This window comes from Harmonia axyridis, chromosome 4 (genome assembly GCF_914767665.1).
Source record: "Harmonia axyridis chromosome 4, icHarAxyr1.1, whole genome shotgun sequence".
Taxonomy (NCBI): Eukaryota; Metazoa; Arthropoda; class Insecta; order Coleoptera; family Coccinellidae; genus Harmonia; species Harmonia axyridis.
In genome coordinates, this window is record NC_059504.1 from 17,339,746 (window position 1) to 17,358,049 (window position 18,304).

General features: G+C 35.7%; 1 protein-coding gene across 1 annotated transcript; it reads left to right on the plus strand.

The window, feature by feature from the left end:
- The first annotated feature begins 14,539 nt into the window (after nucleotides 1-14,539).
- LOC123677868 (spectrin alpha chain, erythrocytic 1-like) lies at nucleotides 14,540-17,943 on the plus strand. Its single transcript, XM_045614601.1, has 3 exons — nucleotides 14,540-15,256; nucleotides 15,341-16,872; nucleotides 17,940-17,943. The coding sequence occupies exons 1-3, from the start codon at nucleotides 14,540-14,542 to the stop codon at nucleotides 17,941-17,943; spliced, it is 2,253 nt and encodes a 750-aa protein (XP_045470557.1).
- Nucleotides 17,944-18,304: the final 361 nt, after the last annotated feature.

Consider the following 18,304-nt stretch of genomic DNA (forward strand, 5'->3'; position numbering starts at 1 on the left):
GGATGGGTTTCTGGATGATAATGATGGTTTTAGACTGGCCAACATATGTGGCTGTTTTTCTTATTGGTCGGTTTATATTCTGGTGTAGAATTGGAATTGATTCTAAGACCAGATTTTCCAGATATACTTTTTAAAGTGTATCGGAATGAATATTTCATGTATGAGGTCCTAAATTGATACAAATTCCTTCAAAAATGAATAATATAATTGAAATTATCTAATGAAGCCAGAGTGGTGTGAAATATTGTTTATATTTTACTATGAAAATGTAAAAAACTCGAGTTAACTTGAAAAATCCTCTTTCTTCTGAATATTGAAATTTATTGAGTATCATTATACTATCGACCATGAAATTTTTATTTGCGTTCAACGTCGTTTCGACATCCATTTGTCATCTGTGAAAGTTTTAGTGGAATTAACTTTTGAAAAATGATAAATCGAATGTTAAAAACAACAAACAATAATTTTGTTGTAACAGAAATGTAACAGTGTTCGCTATTTTCCGTGAACATTTGTATATAAGGAAGACAACTCATCGTATAGATTCTGAAGGTTATTTCGAGCTATTTGACTGGAATAAACAAGATTTTTTTCATCGTGCTGTGATATGGAATCATCACTATACTCTTAAATCGAAGAAAGCGTCAGCTGAGTGGATATTAGTCGATGAAAGCCGTCCAAAGTGAACAAAATCTCAAACATCTCTTGGCAAATGAAAAAGAAAGAAATTATCACTTAAGAGCACAATGTTCTTGTCCCAAATCGATGATAGCTTTGAATTACAATTTCAACTACTTGACCACCCTGCTTATTCTTCAGATCTGACTTCCACTGATTCTGGCTTTTTGTAGACTTCAAAAAATGTTCCAGGTGTACAACTTTGCTTTCACCATTTTGCAATAGATGGCTGCAGCGGTAAGTGGAAATCGAAATAGATAGATCGTAGATGTCATACAATAAGATCAGGTATTTCGTCATCAAAATATTAGTCGATTTGTGTCTGCATCATAAAGTTATTCTCGATTAAACATGTCAGCTAACGAGCCAAATTCATTTTGTGGGAGATTTTAATTTTCTGCTTCAATATGAAGATATCTGCGGCTGAGACTCATTAAGTGCTCTAAAAATATCTATGGTGAGGCCACTATTAGTGAAAGAACGTGCCGAGAGTGGTTTCGACGCTTCAAGAACGTTGATTTTGATATCGAAGATCAGCGATGGAAGAGATAAGGTTTTCGAAGATGCAGAATTGGAGGCATTACTTGTTCAAGATTCGTGTCAACCACAACAAGAATTGGCAAAATCATTGGGAGTGACGCAAAAAGTCATTTCAAACCGCCTGAAAGTCATGAAATGATTCAGAAACAAGGAAATTGGGTGCTGTACGAGTTGAAGCCAAGAGATGTTGAACGGCGTTTGTTTGCTTGCTGAAGCATTATGAGACCGAAACAATCACAGGCGATCGTTATCGAACGCAATTGATCCGTTTGAGCCGAGCATTGAAAGACAAATGGCCGCAATACAACGAGAGACCTGATAAAGTGATTTTACAGATTGACAATGCTCGACCCCATGTTGCGAAAGTGCTCAATACATACTTGGAAACGTTGAAATGAGAAGTCCAACCCCACCCGCTTTATTCTCCAGACGTTGGTCCCTAGGATTATCACTTGTTTCGATCAACGGCACACGGCCTGACTGACCAGCACTTCCGGTCTTATGAAGGAGTAAAAAAATTGGATCGATTCGTGGATCGCTTCAGAAGATGACCATTTTTTTCAACGTGGTATTCGTGGCCAGCGATGGACAATACAATAATCATAAATGTATAACCAGTTTTATACAATAAAGACTTGAATTGCGGAAAAAAACGGTGGAAGCAAAGTTATACACCTATATGTAGTTTATCGAATTTTCATTTTTGAATAATTTCATTTTGCATGTAATGTTTTTTATGGTTATTATGATGTGATCTGCTTAAAATTTTGCACTGATCTTGATATTGCTATTTCATACCAACATCCAAAAGGTCAACTCTGACATGCAGCTCGAAACTGTCATTTTATATACAAATGCAAATTTTCATCTCTAGCTGCAGTATCGACATCGACAGGAGAACAAAATTTCGTTAGGAGAACAAAATTTCGTTAGACCATATTAACGGAACCCCTAGTCGGATTATGTCTATTAACAAACTTTATCATGGCATTGTCAATCCGAAATTCGAAAATTCCAACTTTCTAGCTGTTCGAGAGTTATCATGTTTACGGAGAGACAAACTTGAATTTGAGGACGGATGAGCCATCAGTGAATTGAAGCTCATCGTTTAAAACCATTCCCGGCTCAAAATTCTAAAGCTATAGAAATTCCCATGAAGTGATAGAGAAATCTGTTCGGTAAACGAGCAGTATTTTGTGCATCGAAACAAGTATGCATTAGGTTAATAAGGATAATGATTTCTACAGACTTAAATCGAGAAGAACCTTTCTCGCTCTTAAATTGCCCAACAGATCGATGCCATTCGCAGAAATAATTTCTCCCATCTGAATGATTCACGGCGACTGAAAAATTCATACGCTTAATTGCGTGCTGAGGTGATTGACGTTTGTCCCATCCCCATGGTCCCAGCTGCCAACTTGAAATATCAAGTCGGGACCTACGCATCAACGTGGAAACTTCCACAAACCAGTGTTAAAAAATTAACACCCCCATTATAACCTATCTCTGGCTTGGATACTTATCGTGAGGACTCACCCCTCATTCCAGTCGTTGCTAAAACCAATCCTCTAAATATTTCGGCAGTTTCTCCGATTTTGTGATTTCAACGTTCAAGTCAACGTGTGTTTGTTTACTCCTTTCTCTTTTGCCCACGATGCGTCGACTTTGACTAATTTGGGATGTCAGAAATTACAGAAGGATGGAGGATTTGTAAGGGAGGAAATAGGGGTGAAAATATTGGGGGTTCGGTTCGTATGTTTCCTTGAAAGCTGTAGTAGAACTGCACATCCCTCTAGGTTTTTAATTTGAGTTGCGAAGCTGCTGGCGTCGCTATAGTGGCATTGGGTTCTTGACATATCAATTATCATTGGGTCTTCATGGCGTGCTGATGTCAGCACTTTTCGTACAGCAGTTTTGGTCTCGATTTTTTCTGCTGCTGAATACTGTTTTTCAATTTGGTTCAAGAGTGCTCCTGTTCATAAAATTTATGCACAGCTTAACGTTTCTATGAGAATCATCAGTGATCAGTAGATCTGCACCTTTACTTTGGTTACTAGTGCTATCACATACACTTCCCCCTCATATTCGTAGACAGGTCTCAGTCAAGAAATCTTGGGATAAATTTCATTTCTAACCGAACTTATCTGCAATTGTATCTAATCTCCCTGATAATGGAACTGACAGATTAAAGTCACGCAAACCTTTATGGGTTAATATCTTCCTTCAATCTAATGAAAGTGACAAGGAAATTTGGCGTTCGGAATGGAGTTCTTGTAATGTCTTCAACAAAAGTCTAATCGTTGATCCTTCAGATTAAGTTCTAGGTTCCAATCTCCCAAGGAAAGTTTAGAGTATTTAAAATTGACTTAGAACTGGTCTTGTTAGTTGCAATAGTATGGTCTTCAAATGGCATTCTATTGAAAGCCCACTATGTGAGTATGGTGTAGAAGAAACCATTGACCACTTGGTGAATACTTGGTGGTTTCCAAGCTATCCATTCAGGTTCAGATTCTTCTTTAGAATGGGTCGCTAACTAAAAATCAATATAATGGAAACTAACATTTATCACACCTTGCTGGTTCTTTATTTTTTGTTTTCAGATTTAATTATAAAGTCGTCAACCGTTGTGTAGAGAAAGGATGGAAAATATTTTGTTTGGATGAAGAGGAAGCCCTTCAATATAAATATATCAGCTTTTTCTGTAAATAAATGCAGAAACCAGTCACTGCACTATATGGGGAGACTGTTGAGGTTTTTATCTTGCTCTTGTATCACACGTTGAAATGTATGATGCCCCGTTTACATTTCCTCTGCTAATACTTCTAAACATGCTTTGTTGTTTGAAGTTGATAATATATTGGTAGGGAAGACTGGGTACAGTTAAAAGCGAAACTTGCAGTATACAGGGTAGATTTCAAGGAATAAACGAAGAGAACGACAAGTCGGATCTCGAATCGTTGTAGTTTTGTGTAGAAAACCCTACTGAGATTTTAGGAGCAAATGTTAGTGCTTTGTAAATATATTTTTGCAATTACAGAATTTTTATTAACAGTTGCAGTGTTGGTATATTGATGAATTTAGAACGTCAGTAGAGAACTAGAGCTTGAGAAAACTACTACCAATAAAACCTTCAGTTCGATGCGAAGTAGAAAATGAGATTGGGTAAAGGAATCCACAATCCCAGCTCTCGAAAGAATACCCTCAAATGCTACACATATAATTCTTGAACTACGTCACAGACTGGCGTTGGAGTATTCAGGATTGGCACCAAATGCTCAATACCCTTAGGACGTTGTTTTCGAGTAGATATACTTGCAATCAAAAGATGTGTGCAAATGAACCTAGTAAAAAACTATGATATAGCGATTAATTCTGACAGTCAGGCTGCATTCACAGCATAGATCTCACATATCAATGATTCTAAGATGGTAAATAGGCAAAAATAACAAGGTCTGTTTAGTTTGGGTTCTCGGTCACTGAGGATTTAAAGGAATTGAGGAGGCCAACACAATTGCCAAAAAAGTAGCACAAACTCCTTTCATTAGCCCAGAAAATGTCTATGTACAGGTAAAAGTACCAATAAGAAGATCAGATCAGAGTTTAAGAAGAAGGAAACACTTTGGCAGAATCTTCATGGGTTGGATCAATCTGATCAATGTTTTTTTGAAACTGTGATACTGCGAGATCTAAGAATTATCTTGATCTTAGTAAGAATATACTACACCTCCTCACTGGATTCGTTATGGGTCATTGGCGCCTCAGGAAGTATCTCATGAGAATGAGTCTAGCAGAAAACGTCGAGTGTAGATTCTGTGGGTACGAGGAAGAATCTTCGTATAAAAAAATGCTATGGACAAGAGACTCATAGAAGTGAGGAAGTAACTTCTTTGAAGGCATTCCAGATGCAGAGTTCTTTAGAACTCTGGAACTGGAGGGCGCGCTATAGACTACAAAAACTAAATCTCTGATGTGGGGCAAAATATACCATAAATCGCGGTGCAATGAAAACCTCCTTAGATCAACATTTACTACATCACTGTGTAAATAGTATTTATTAGTAGTTATTGTTTTCATTTATGTGAATTATTTTGTGTAAAATGAAGACATGAGGACAGTTGAAACATCATTGTGGATACGATTGAAACAATTTAATTATTTAAATTTTTTCTTATAGGCACAGTAGAAATTTCACGGGGGTCACTATGAGAAAAAGCATGAGTAACATGGAGTGCACTAAGCACTCTTGCATTTTGGTGACCACAAATATCCAGCTATGGCGCATAAGACACACAATCCTATTTTTATTCAATGGATTCGGTCTTTTTTGGGCGGAAATTCATAATAAATAAAAAGAAACAAAATAATTTCCGATAAATTAGTTTATCGGAAATTACATTCTTTTATTTACGGTTCCTTCAATCCACCATTTGTATTTACGTCGGAATCAAAATGTATTGCGATTCTGAAAAGAGAGAAAAAACAAGGAAGTGTACAATCTATACTCATATTTAAAAAAAAATAGATAAGAAAAAAATTAAAAACAGATCGATACGAATTGATTGAAATCAACCAAACTCATAGAAAAGATGGTGAAAGAACCAAAAGTAATACCTAAAACAAAAAGAAAGTTGACAAACGTTATTTATCGCCATGAGAAAAAGAGGAATATAACTAATTTAATTCTAATTCTTGCAGTTTACAGTTTACTTGCAGTTCACCTTTACTATTTTTTTGTACAATCTGTACTGATTCACCAAAAAAAGAAAAGATGAGGAAAGGATGTGAAAACAGATTGCTACAAATTGAAGTCAATCAAGTCCTACTCACAGTAATGGCTATTATTACCTGGGACTATTTCTCGGGAATGATAGCTATCATTATTGACCCACGGTATAATCCACTATTATCAAAATTTTCCTCCCGAAAATTTTAATTCAAATTTTTCTTAACTCAATCTTTCACCAACGGTTCTTTATCTCAAAATCCACCATGTAACGCTGCATGGTCCATCGGTTTTTTCCTAGAGCAGCATCCCTTCTGCTCCTCCCGTACGTATAGGAAATTTCCACCCTTCCCTTAATCCCGGAAAACACGTTCCGCTGCGTCGTGGAAATTCGGCTCCCTTCCTTTACATATGAATTCATAAGCAAGTGGCCGAGTGTCCATCGCACAGTGCTAAGACTACATGAGGAAGCAGTGCAAGATCGATAAAGCGCCCCCTGTGCCCCTCACCGCGGGCTGCCTCGTTTTACACTTCCCGCAGGACTTTCACTTTCCTCCCGGACCTATCTGGACTTTCGGCGTTCTACACTAGGCAGTGGCGTAGCAAGGGGTGGAGACTGAGGAAGGAAGTTTGGGGAGTTGATATAAATATTGAGAATATCACAGAAACTTTGTTTACCCGTTTGATATACAAGGTGTTTCAGGATAAAATGCTGCTCTTTGAGGCTGTGAATCATTAGGTGATTTTAAGAAGATAGATTTAAGAAGACTTTCATGAAATTCTCAACTATAATTTATAATTTATTACAGTCTAGATCTATAGAGGTTCAGGGGCGTATTTTTTAGGTGAAAATAATACTTTTTTTTATAAACATGTGTCCGCAAACACTTCGTTACAGAACTACTGAGCTTTAAAATTTCAAGATTTCTTAGTTTTTTCTTCATAGGTGTTTCATTTTTTGAAATAGCAAGATCAAATTCGAAATATAGGTTCCTTACGTTCCTTTTTTTTCTGAGAAAGCTTGTAATTCAGATCATAAACTAAATACATAGAAGGAGTTTTTTGTTTTTTTTTTATTTTATTTATTGAACATAGGAAAACAAACGGGCATCTCAACCTAACACAGTACTCACATATTAATATTGAGAGTATCATATAACCGTAAAAACTTAATTTATAAAGAGTAACAATAATTTAAGCAAACTAAAAACAAATACCGGAGAAATGACAATAAACTTGAAACCTTTGCAAGACGAGAATATAAAAATTTGAACTATTTAGGAATCAAAGGAGGAATCTTAGCCTCAAATACCTTTTTTTCATAGTGAAAATAGGTTCCTATCTTCCGTTAAAAATTTAAATTAAATGTAGCGAATTAGAAAAATCGATTTTACATTTTTCTCGATAACGATCACAGAGTCAAATTAATTTCTGAACTAAATAGAAAATTCATTTTATATGTTAGAATCCACCAGCTGTATGTATGTATAACCTTAAACGTAACCTTTATTTCAAATTTGATCCTTATATCTCAAAAACTTAAGGAGCAATGAAGAAAGAACTAAAAAATCTTAAAACTTAACGTTCTGTAGTTCGGTAACCCACACTTCAAAATTTGATCTTAATATCTCAAAAGTTGAAAGAGCTATGAAGAATAAAATCTTAACATTTTGCTCTGTAGTTCGGTAACGAAGCGTTTGCAGACATTTGTTTATGGAAAAAAAGTCTTATTTTGACTTGAAAAATACACCTCTGAAATCTTGACACTGGATTTTGAAACACCCTGTAGATAACCACATGGAAACGTTTTGAGTTAGGTATTTATTAGAACTCAAACAACTTCATTGATATTTTTATGATATTGGTACATCCCATAAAATATCAATGGACATTTCTCGATGTGAAAGAGTTTTTTTCTCATTATTTCATATAAATTTGGCTGATTTTCATCAATAGTACGTTCAATATTGATTTCTAATGGCTTAGTTGTTGATGGATTATGGATTATAAGCACAAACTTGTAACTTATCATATCCTCAAAGAAAGAAATCTGAAGGTGTTAAATGTCAGGATCTGACAGGATAATCAACAGAATCAAATCTTGAGATAATTTCATCTCTGAATTTACTTTTGAATAAATCGATTGTAAGAGGGCTGTGTGAAGGTGGCACCTTGTTTGAATCACATATTATCCAGATTATTCTCAACGAAAAAAAATCATTTAATATTGTTTTGTATAATTATCCATTGACTGTTACTGTTCGACCATTATCTTCGAAGAAATATGGACAATCATTACGACAGCATGAATTGTACACTACGCAGTGTATGTATGTAACGGTGACTTAACAGTTTTGTGTAGATTTTCCTCGCTCCAATTCTGTTTGCTTAAATATAATTTAACCAAAAATGAGCTTCATCGATGACTCGATAAAATTGTTCATCATTCTCAGTTTTTTCAGTGGCAAAACCATAAAATAAAAGACTTTTATGGAGGTTTATTGGCTTCAGTTCTTGAACCAGTTGAATTTTAGAAAGATATGAAACCAAAAATTTCCTTGATATTTTCCATGTTGTTGTTTGAGAAAGATGTAATTGTTGAGAACGACGTGGAACTGATAAATTTGTATTTTCTCATAAACTTGCTGCTACTGAATCAATATTTTCTTGTGCATTGCTTTGTTGAATCCTTTCATAATTGAATGGCATAATCTACTGAACACAAATGATATAAGAAATGTCAAAAAATAATACACAGTGTTGCCATTATAACTATTCTTATTTGAAAAGCAGTTGCTATGGTTTATTCTTACATCCTTTTTCATACAATACTTCAAATCATTAAAAAACTGCTCACAAAATGAAAAGAAACCTTGATTTTTCAATTTTGTTGCCCATAAGTTCTATGTTTCAACAGGATCGGCGCATCAACTGATTTTTATACCTAATTTCAAGCAAATAGATTTAGTTGTTTACAAGAAAAGTTATTGAGAGTGGACGTACGGATTTTTCTCAACATTAAAGTTGTTTTTTGCATACTGTGAAAAATTTGTAAGAATCAGAAAACTTTATGGAATCTTAAGTTAACAACAATAATAATAAATCAACATAAAGATTAATCATTATGCAGATACAAATTGGCGAATGCGCCAGTACTGATTTAACTTGGTCGATACGGGTTATTTTATTACATCATTTATTGTTTCGTGGTTTCCGTTTGCGTAAAGAATGGGAAAAGCGTCCTCTTTTCCTGAGAAAATCTCACTGACCCTTTAAATGAGGAAATCAGTAGTAATTTCAGGCAGAGAGCCACTGGGCCAGCAGACTTATCGGAAGATAGTGTTGGCTTGCCAAGTTTGTGGTGGCGGCGTGCTGAATTGCATATTCAGCTATCCGGATCACAGAATACGAAAGAAGTTTTCGTAAGTTGGACGTGATGCAGAAAATTCTAACCAGATTATATTTTCAGGGTATCTTACCAGAATTACTTTTCCAAATTAGGGAAAAAAGGGGAGAATCACTTGCAGATTTTGGATTGTTTCAGTCTTTATTTGATGAAAACTCATTTGAATCGAAATTGAATGACAGGTATTATTCTATTCCACGTTTTAGTGACATGAATAACAATTGTTTCACTACAAAGTAGTTTTTCAAGAACCTATTTATATCATAAAAAAGTGGAAATAGAATAACTGTCATTTAATTTTACTTCCAATTTTGTTTGATAAAATGAATGTCACAAACATTAGAGGTTTGTATGTAAATGAACAAAAAAAAGAAGAGCGAGAAATAGGAATAACAATGTTGATATACAGGGTGAGCCTTCGAGGTCAAAGGAAACACTTTTTTCTTTATAATTTTTTTCGATTCGGCTTGACTGAAAATTGATAAAAAAATTCATTTTTAATTATATCTCACAAATGGAATGAAATCGAAGTAAATGATTTTTGGAATATAGTTTTTATTGATGTGATGATCTTTTCTTTTCTGTACATAAAATATAAGTCCGGTCAACTCCAGATGCCCGTTATACTAAGTGAGAAAAAATATCGAATCGGAAAAAATGGTAAAGGAAAATGGTGTTTCTTCGGTTGAAATATATGTACAAGTCTAAAACTTATCCTGTATACACTTATATTGGAAGAACAGAGTCAAATTGTGAAAAAAAATCTTTAAGGAGATATATTAATAAAGGTTTTCTCAATAAGAAGTTTAATTTTGATTAGCCTGCTATCTTGACAGCTCACACTTTCGGAACTGTTTTCTTTGGACATTTGACAAGTAATGTCATTAAAACACGTTTCAAAAACGCATTGAAATTGTTAAAATTCACAATAAAAATAGTGAAAATTTTGTAGTCACAGTTCGAAAAACTAAAGCACTTTTAGGTCGTCGTGAAGCTCCTAGGCCAGCAATACTGAAACTGATGGGAAGATTGGAGCTGTAGGGAGAAGTTAGTGATTTGAAGAATCGAAACTGTGTGCGTCTCTCGAGACCAACTGAGAATATCGCTGCTGTAGCCTGTCGATCATGGAGAATTAATAATAATAAAATAATAAACAACTTGAAGTAGAACAAAAATTGAATTTGGTCTAAAAATGACTTGTTTTCTTATGGTATAAGAAAATTTCATGGAGTTCATATCAAAAAATTTTTGAAATGGTTGTTCTCGATTAATAATTTGTTAACTTGAGACGAATATTCAATGAAAGATTCAATCAAAAGATGCTAATCTGACATACGATTATGGAGGGAGTTTAATCAGAATTTTTGTTATGTATCTAGTGGGCCGGTAGAAGATTGCTTCTTCTGTCTATTGAAGTTCCAATCAGTATTAATAGATCTGTGAATATTTTAAATATAATGTTTTCAGATTATGGAACTATTCTAGTTTGGCATAATTATATAAGAATCTGTATTTATTTAATTGATGTGATTATACGAAGATTTGATTGAAATAAATATAAATACTTTCATAATTTACGCAGTTTCATAATATAAACACTTTTAATTTTCACATTAAACGTGTTTATATTTATTTTCTTCGAATCGATATGAATTTTCATCAAGTAGAATGAAACAATACTGCCATATAAATTATTTCAAGAAATTAAACTTGGCCTTGAAAAAGTATTTGTCAGATAAGTATTTTTTTCACAATAAAAAAATCATATTTTGTTATTTCTATTCTGGAATTATACCCACGTGGAATTTCTCAATAATTGAGAAAAATACCCCAATGATCGAATATGTCATTTTGAGATCTGTTGCAGTGTACAAAATTTTGTGAGGATTGTTATAGCTGAAATTTCACAAAAAAAAATTCAATTTCGAAATCTCAAAATCTATCCAACAGATTCCACTTAAATTTCATGTAGATAAACAAAATTGAATTGCGAGCTCAAAACCACCACCCACTATACCCTCCACCACCTAAACAAACCCCTTATACAACTGCAGATTCATTACCGGCAATTGAAACCTGGAGGAGAACGCATGCAGATTTCTATTCATCCAGTCCTCCAATCGCTCCCCAAGCCAGCTCGATCAGTTATACCCGGGACACCCCCGAGAAAATCATCTATCAAGCCACCCCTTCCCTACGCCACCCTTAATCATATGCAAAAGACAAGAGTTGCCCGAACGAAATGACCAGCGGCCGTAGGCCTCTAAACTTCACAGTTGAGGGGGACGTTGGGGAGAGAGGGGGCGGCGTAGGACGCGGAGAGAACGAAGGGGCTGTAAACTTTCCCTTCTCAAAGATCAATACCTCTACTTCAGTCCGGCGTCCAGTGGATGCTGGGCCTCTACTTGGACCCGATATCCTCAAGCGTATTCGTGTGTATATATGGATACCCCCTCGTATATACGAGGGCTGTTTCACGATGTACTTCTGATATTATCTGGACTCTCATGCAGAACAAACGATCTGCTATCTTCGCTTTCTTCATAATTGAGAATCTGGGGAGGGAAAAGGGTTTTTGGAGTTGGAGGTGGCTACGAGTGGGGAGAAATAAGTGATTTAATCGTATTAGGAGTTTCCTCCCATTTTAGATATATTCTTATATGCATTTAATCCATTCAACTACCAAAATTTAAAAAAGTATATGCGTGTACAACATAATTATTGAGCGCAAAACTATTTCCTTGAAAGCAAATTCATGCAAAACATATTTTGATAGTTTAATCAATCATTATCAATGTCTTATGCATTTTTGAAGACAAGGACACTTTCCTAAACCTAAAAATACCGACCAACACACCAAAAAACAATGGAACTGATTTTTGCCACCAATTCATCGTCAGAAGAAAACCCAAAATATGTAAATATTTAACAGATTGAAAATGTTCAACAGTTCACCACAGCATTTGAAAACACTATACTATGCAGAATGAGATAAACAAAATTCTGGTAAAAGATGTATCCACTCAGTGGAATAAATTAGGAAGTTTTAACAAACTCTTAAAAATTAATTACACATTTCTCAGATCTTCTTTTTGTTTAAGGTCCAGAATTTACATTCATTTACATTTCATTTCTGCTGTTGTCTGATCGGGAGGCTTTCCTCCCTACTTCATGTCACTTTTTTCTTCTATTTAGTTCTTTGAAAGAGGTATTTCCTCTTATCGGTCTTTCTCACTTTAATTTGTATTATCTTTCTTAATTACATATTCTCGTGCTCTTTCAGCGTCTCTATTGTCTTCTTTCTTTGTTTATTGACTATTTCTTCAATAGTTTCAATTTTCAGTTCTTCTCTGATTTGTTGGTTAGTTATCTACCATGGGGCGCCAACCGGTGTTCTTATTACTGAATCTAGTGTACTTTGCAACTGATCATTATTATTGTCCTATTTTATTTTATAGCACTATTTTTATTATCTTCAGCTTGTTTTCTAAAGAAAGTTTACTTCTAGGGTTGAGCAATAAGTACAATCTGCCGTGCAATTGCCTTGTCTTTATTCTGTTTTCTTCTATCTGTTTGTTAATAGTTATTTATAATACAAGTGCGGAAGGCATTGATATTCTTCCACGAGTTCAAAATTCAAAAACGAGCCACGAAGTGGCGAGTTTTGGAATGAACGAGTGGTAGAATGAGCCTTCTGTACGAGTATTATACATTATTTTCTCTAATTCATTGCATTTTCATTGAAATTAATGAAATATTTCCATAAATATAATTTAGTGATTTTTGCATTGAAAAATGTTGGTTGGCAGAACTGATTTCTTCAAGGCAAATTGATTAATTGACAGATAAAGCCGTGGCGGAAAGTTCGGAGTTCCAACATAGAATAATAAAATATAACCATGAAAACTGTGCGTTTCTGATATATTCTCGCACGATTTTGTTCTACAAGATGTGGAAGAATGAACGGAATAACCACAGAATTAGAGAAAATTCATTCTTTCATCCAGTATCACTCCCAGATATTTTGCTTCCTTTTTCCATTCTATCGTCTGGTTTTCTATTTTGACGTTTCCTGATCTCTCTTTCTTTACTGTTGTTCCTCCGAAGTAGATTGCAACTGTTTTTGATGTGTTCACTTTGAATCTCCATTTATTGAAGTATTCCATCAGTAATTACACATTTTAGGATATTTGTCTATATATGTGAGTATATTTATCGACCACAGTTTCATTTTGAAGCTATTTGACTACTGAACCTAATGAAACTTATTACACAACTCAAATTGCACTACGTAACGCATTTTTTCGGAGAAGAATTCAGAAATTCAGACTCTAAAAGAACTTATACTTAACCAATAATTGGAACTGCTTCTTATATATGGGGTGGAAGCCTTTTGAATCACTCATTTCGATCAAACATGTGAAATCTAGCCGAAAATTTCATTTGTTGTTGTTTACAAATCAACTTGATAGGCGTCAAGTGGTTGTCAATGTAATAATAGTTATTATTATATACAAGTGGGATAAAGGGATCATTACCATATGAGTGTGAAAGTTGCAAACGAGTGCGTAGCACGAGTTATATAAGCACATGAATATAGTAATGATGCTTTATCACACAGGTATAATACAACTTTTATCTACGACTGGTTATAATTGTAACGAATTCGCAAGACCTACGCCACTGCCTCTTTCTAGAAGGTACCGGAAGCACCGAGAGCTCGATAGAAAGATCAAGACGCTTCTAGAGAAAGATGCCAGCGGTATATAACCAATCGAAGCCGCAGAGCAGGGCAGTGCGACAGAAGCGGCGGTCAGTGCCGTACACTCAATTAGATATAAGTTGTAGAAATAAATTAATGTAGTAGTGAACATAAATTAGTGTAATAGTTCAGACAATAAATCATCTGTAAATAGTTATTTATAGTTGTGTACCTGAAATAAATTAGTGTTAGCCAGAAGTACCGATTTAATTAACCGAAAAACGTTACAATTGGTGTCAGATGTGGGGTTCGCGTGTGTTTTCGAACCGAGAGTTAATTAAATCGTGAACATTTCTGTGGATATTTCTGTGGACATTATCGTGGACATTTTTTTAGTGGACATTTTCGTCAAAATTTCTGTGGACAGTAGTGCGAACACTTTTTGTGGCCATATTTTTGAATGCCAGTTACGAGATCGCAGTCAAGTAAAATGGATCAGACAACCTTGGATTTCTTTAAGCAAGCTTTTGAGCAACTAACCAAGCAAATACAGGATAACCATACAGAAATTAAATCCAACAGAACAGCAATAAAGGAAAGCATCAAATCGTTTAAAAATGAAATAAAGGATAATTGTAGAAGAATGATGGATAACACGAAAAGGTTAGAGAATACTAGAAATGAGGTTGAATCGAAGAAACTGGAGGACAATGAAAGGAACCAGAATAATCAGGAAGTGTCAAAAATGATGGAAGCTATACCAGATAGAAAAAAAGAAAGTTTGCAAATGACGGAAGCCAGAAGACTGAAACTGAAAGAATACAGGGCCCTTCAGAAATTCCTGAAGAATGTTTGCAGCGTGGAGATCTGGTTGAAACAAAAGCTTCAAATAACGGCAGATGAGAGCAAAAGGGAACCTCATAACCTGGAAAGTGAAATCCAGAAGCATTCTATATTTGAAGCAGAGGTTATGGACAGCGATGAAAGAGTGCAAAGCGTAATAAACGAGGGACAAGAGTTACTACATTCGAATCACTATGCCAAAGATGAAATAGCCATAAGGCTAGAAGAAATCAAAGAGGATTGGAAGAGACTGTTGGAACTCAAGCAGATCAAACGGGAAAAGCTGAACGAGGCATATCAAGCACTGCTCTTCAGGAGGTCCGTCGAAGAGTTTGAGGTTTGGCTAGGTGAAGTCGAGATTGAAGTTAGTAACGATTTCGGAAACGACTTGGCTTCAGACAACAACATCCTAAGATGCCATCCCGCTTTGGAAAATGACTACCAATAGCACCTAGAGAACTACGAGAGCATCAACGAGATAGATGAGGAGGTACAGTGGTTGAGCGATAGGAAATCGCTGGCAGCGTCTTTGGACATGAGTATCAGTCTTACCGCGGTCCAGAGCTTACAGAAAAAGTATCGGACGCTGGAGGTCGAGCTGAACTCAAGGGAACACATCGTGAAAAGTTTGATGGATAGGGCAGTCAACATGATGAGATCCGGTCATGAGTTCTCCAATGATATCAGTGAGAAGGTGAAGGAATTGGAGAATCGATTTGTGATGGTAAGGGATATGGCCAGTCTGAAGATGTTGAGGTTACAAGATGCCCTTGAATTGGAAAAGTTTTACGAGGAGAGTTCAGAAGCTGAGGCCTGGATTGATGACAAGTTGTTGGCTCTGGCAACAAGTGAGGTTGGTAGAGATGAGATTTCCATTCAGACGTTGCAGGGAGAGCTGAGTATAATAACTGCTGAAGTTGAAGCTTACCAGGAAACGATCGATAAATTATCCCAGAGATGTTGCCATCTTGTGGAAAGAGAGCACTACGATGCAGATAACATCAAGAAAAGAGAGGAAGAAATAGTGCACAAGTTCAAGAAGTTACGTCAGCTAGTGGCTCAGAGGGAAGTTTCCCTCTCTGAAGCCTTCCAGTATTTCGGGTTCCTCCAAGAGTGCACCAAGCTCCAAGAATGGATCAAGGACCAGATGACCAATTCCAAAATTGAAAAGCATGGAGTTGATGTCGAGCATGTGGAACTTCTAATTCATGCCTTCGACACTTTTTACGCTAGTTTAATGAATAGCGAGGCAAGGCTCCAATCATGTTTAATCAGTGGAAATGCTCTGATAGAAGCTAAATGCAGATATAGCGCCAAGATCCAGGAGAAGATGATTGAGGTCGAGACTCAATGGCAGGATCTTTTGGAGCTGGTAAACGGTCTGAATGAACTCTTGGTCGGAGCAAAACATGTGCATATGTTCGATAGAAGAGCTGAAGAAATAATCTCTTGGATAAGCGAGAAAGAAGTTGACTTGTGCTACGATACCAATAGTCAAGACTCGGAAAGTAACCAAGATTTGCTCAGAAAACCTCAGACTTTTGAAGGCGAGTTGGAAGTGATCGAGGACAAGGCGAACTTTAGAGAGCAAGAGGCCAAGAAACTTGTCGAGGAATTCCCAGAAACCAATGAGCACATTGACAGCAAGAGAGAAGATACGCTGGAAGCTTACAAATATCTTGTTGTGTGCGCAGAGAGAAAGAAATATAACTTGCAGCAATTGGAACCATCCCGAGGTTATATTAACCAAGATATTGCCGAGAAGTTCAAGATCCTGAAGCTTGGATTAGGGACTTGGAAGAAGCAAAAGGATATCTGCGATCAGAACCTGGACGTTCAGTTATTCAAGAAGGAGGTGTCCGTATTCGTGAATTGGCTGATAACGAGGGACGACGCTCTCAAGGAAGAGAAACTGGAAGATCTGATCGGGACGTATTGCGACTTTGAGGAGAGGATCAAAGTTCGAGAGAAGACTGTTAGGTATTATTCCTGTGAACGAGGAAATTGCAGAAACGGAGAATCCTGTAGATTTAGCCACCGTGCCAGATATGTTCAGGGACTGAACATCCTAGGAAGGGGGCAGTGTAACGAATTCGCAAGCCCTACGCCACTGCCTCTTTCTAGAAGGTACCGGAAGCACCGAGAGCTCGATAGAAAGATCAAGACGCTTCTAGAGAAAGATGCCAGCGGTATATAACTAATCGAAGCCGCAGAGCAGGGCAGTGCGACAGAAGCGGCGGTCAGTGCCGTACACTCAATTAGATATAAGTTGTAGAAATAAATTAATGTAGTAGTGAACATAAATTAGTGTAATAGTTCAAATAAATCATCTGTAAATAGTTATTTATAGTTGTGTACCTGAAATAAATTAGTGTTAGCCAGAAGTACCGATTTAATTAACTGAAAAACGTTACATAATGAACAAGAAGTGAACAGAACGTTGTACAGATGTTGAAATAATTTCTCTTGAGATCCTCTAAATACATTCACAATCACTTGACGTCTATCAAGTTTGATTGTAAAACAATATCTTTCAAATGTAATTTTCGACTGGTATTCGATGTGTTTGGTCCAAATAAGTGATAGAGAAAGACTTCCATCCTATATAGAAAAAGCAGTGCCGGTTATTGGTTAGTTCCAAATTCATGTATTGTCTGAATTCTTCTCCGAAAAAATGCGTTACGTAATGAAATTTGGGTTCTGTAATGAGTTTCATTACATAACGAAAATGTAGCATTCAATGGTCAAATACCTTCAAAATGAAGCAGACGTAGATAGATATATTTTGTTGATCTCAAGGCAATTGATATCAACTAGAATATTTTCTATTTAGTTTCACAAAATTTAACCACAGTGTTCACAAAGGTAGTTATAGATAAAACGTTCTACTATACATGTGTGATATTGTGATAACACATCATTAATTTATTCATGTGCTTCCATAACTCGTCCTACGCACATTCCTATGGTAATGATTCCTTTATCCCACTTGTATAGTAAATAACTATTATATTTGTCAAATTTGATTAATTCAGTAACTGTTTCAGGTAGGAACATTTTCTATCCTTTGCAGAAACCTCCTGCAAAATTTTGAGAAAATGAATTAATATGAATTAACTTCATAACTCGAGTGGTATAGGTCCTGCTGGATCATTTCCTAAATATCTCGAATTCTAACACATTCTTCTTTGTTTTTTCATAATGATATTGGACATTTCCTAATGTTGTAATTTTCTAGCTGATATGACAATTGGCTAGTTATGCTTGTCTTGATTACACATTCAAACAATTCATTCAAAAAGTCATCTGAGAAGAATTTGCAATCCTCTGTAAATCTTTAGTATTGTCGAAATATTCTTATGAAAGTTCAATCGATATTGGAGTTCTCAAAGGTGAATATCAATTCAGGTCA

What these genes read in the sequence shown, in the direction of transcription:
- LOC123677868 (XM_045614601.1), top strand. Translation starts at nt 14,540, where the DNA reads ATGGATCAGACAACCTTGGATTTCTTTAAGCAAGCTTTTGAGCAACTA. An exon ending in TAGGTGAAGTCGAGATTGAA is followed by an intron (nt 15,257 to 15,340) that starts GTTAGTAACGAT and finishes GACTACCAATAG; the next exon opens with CACCTAGAGAACTACGAGAG.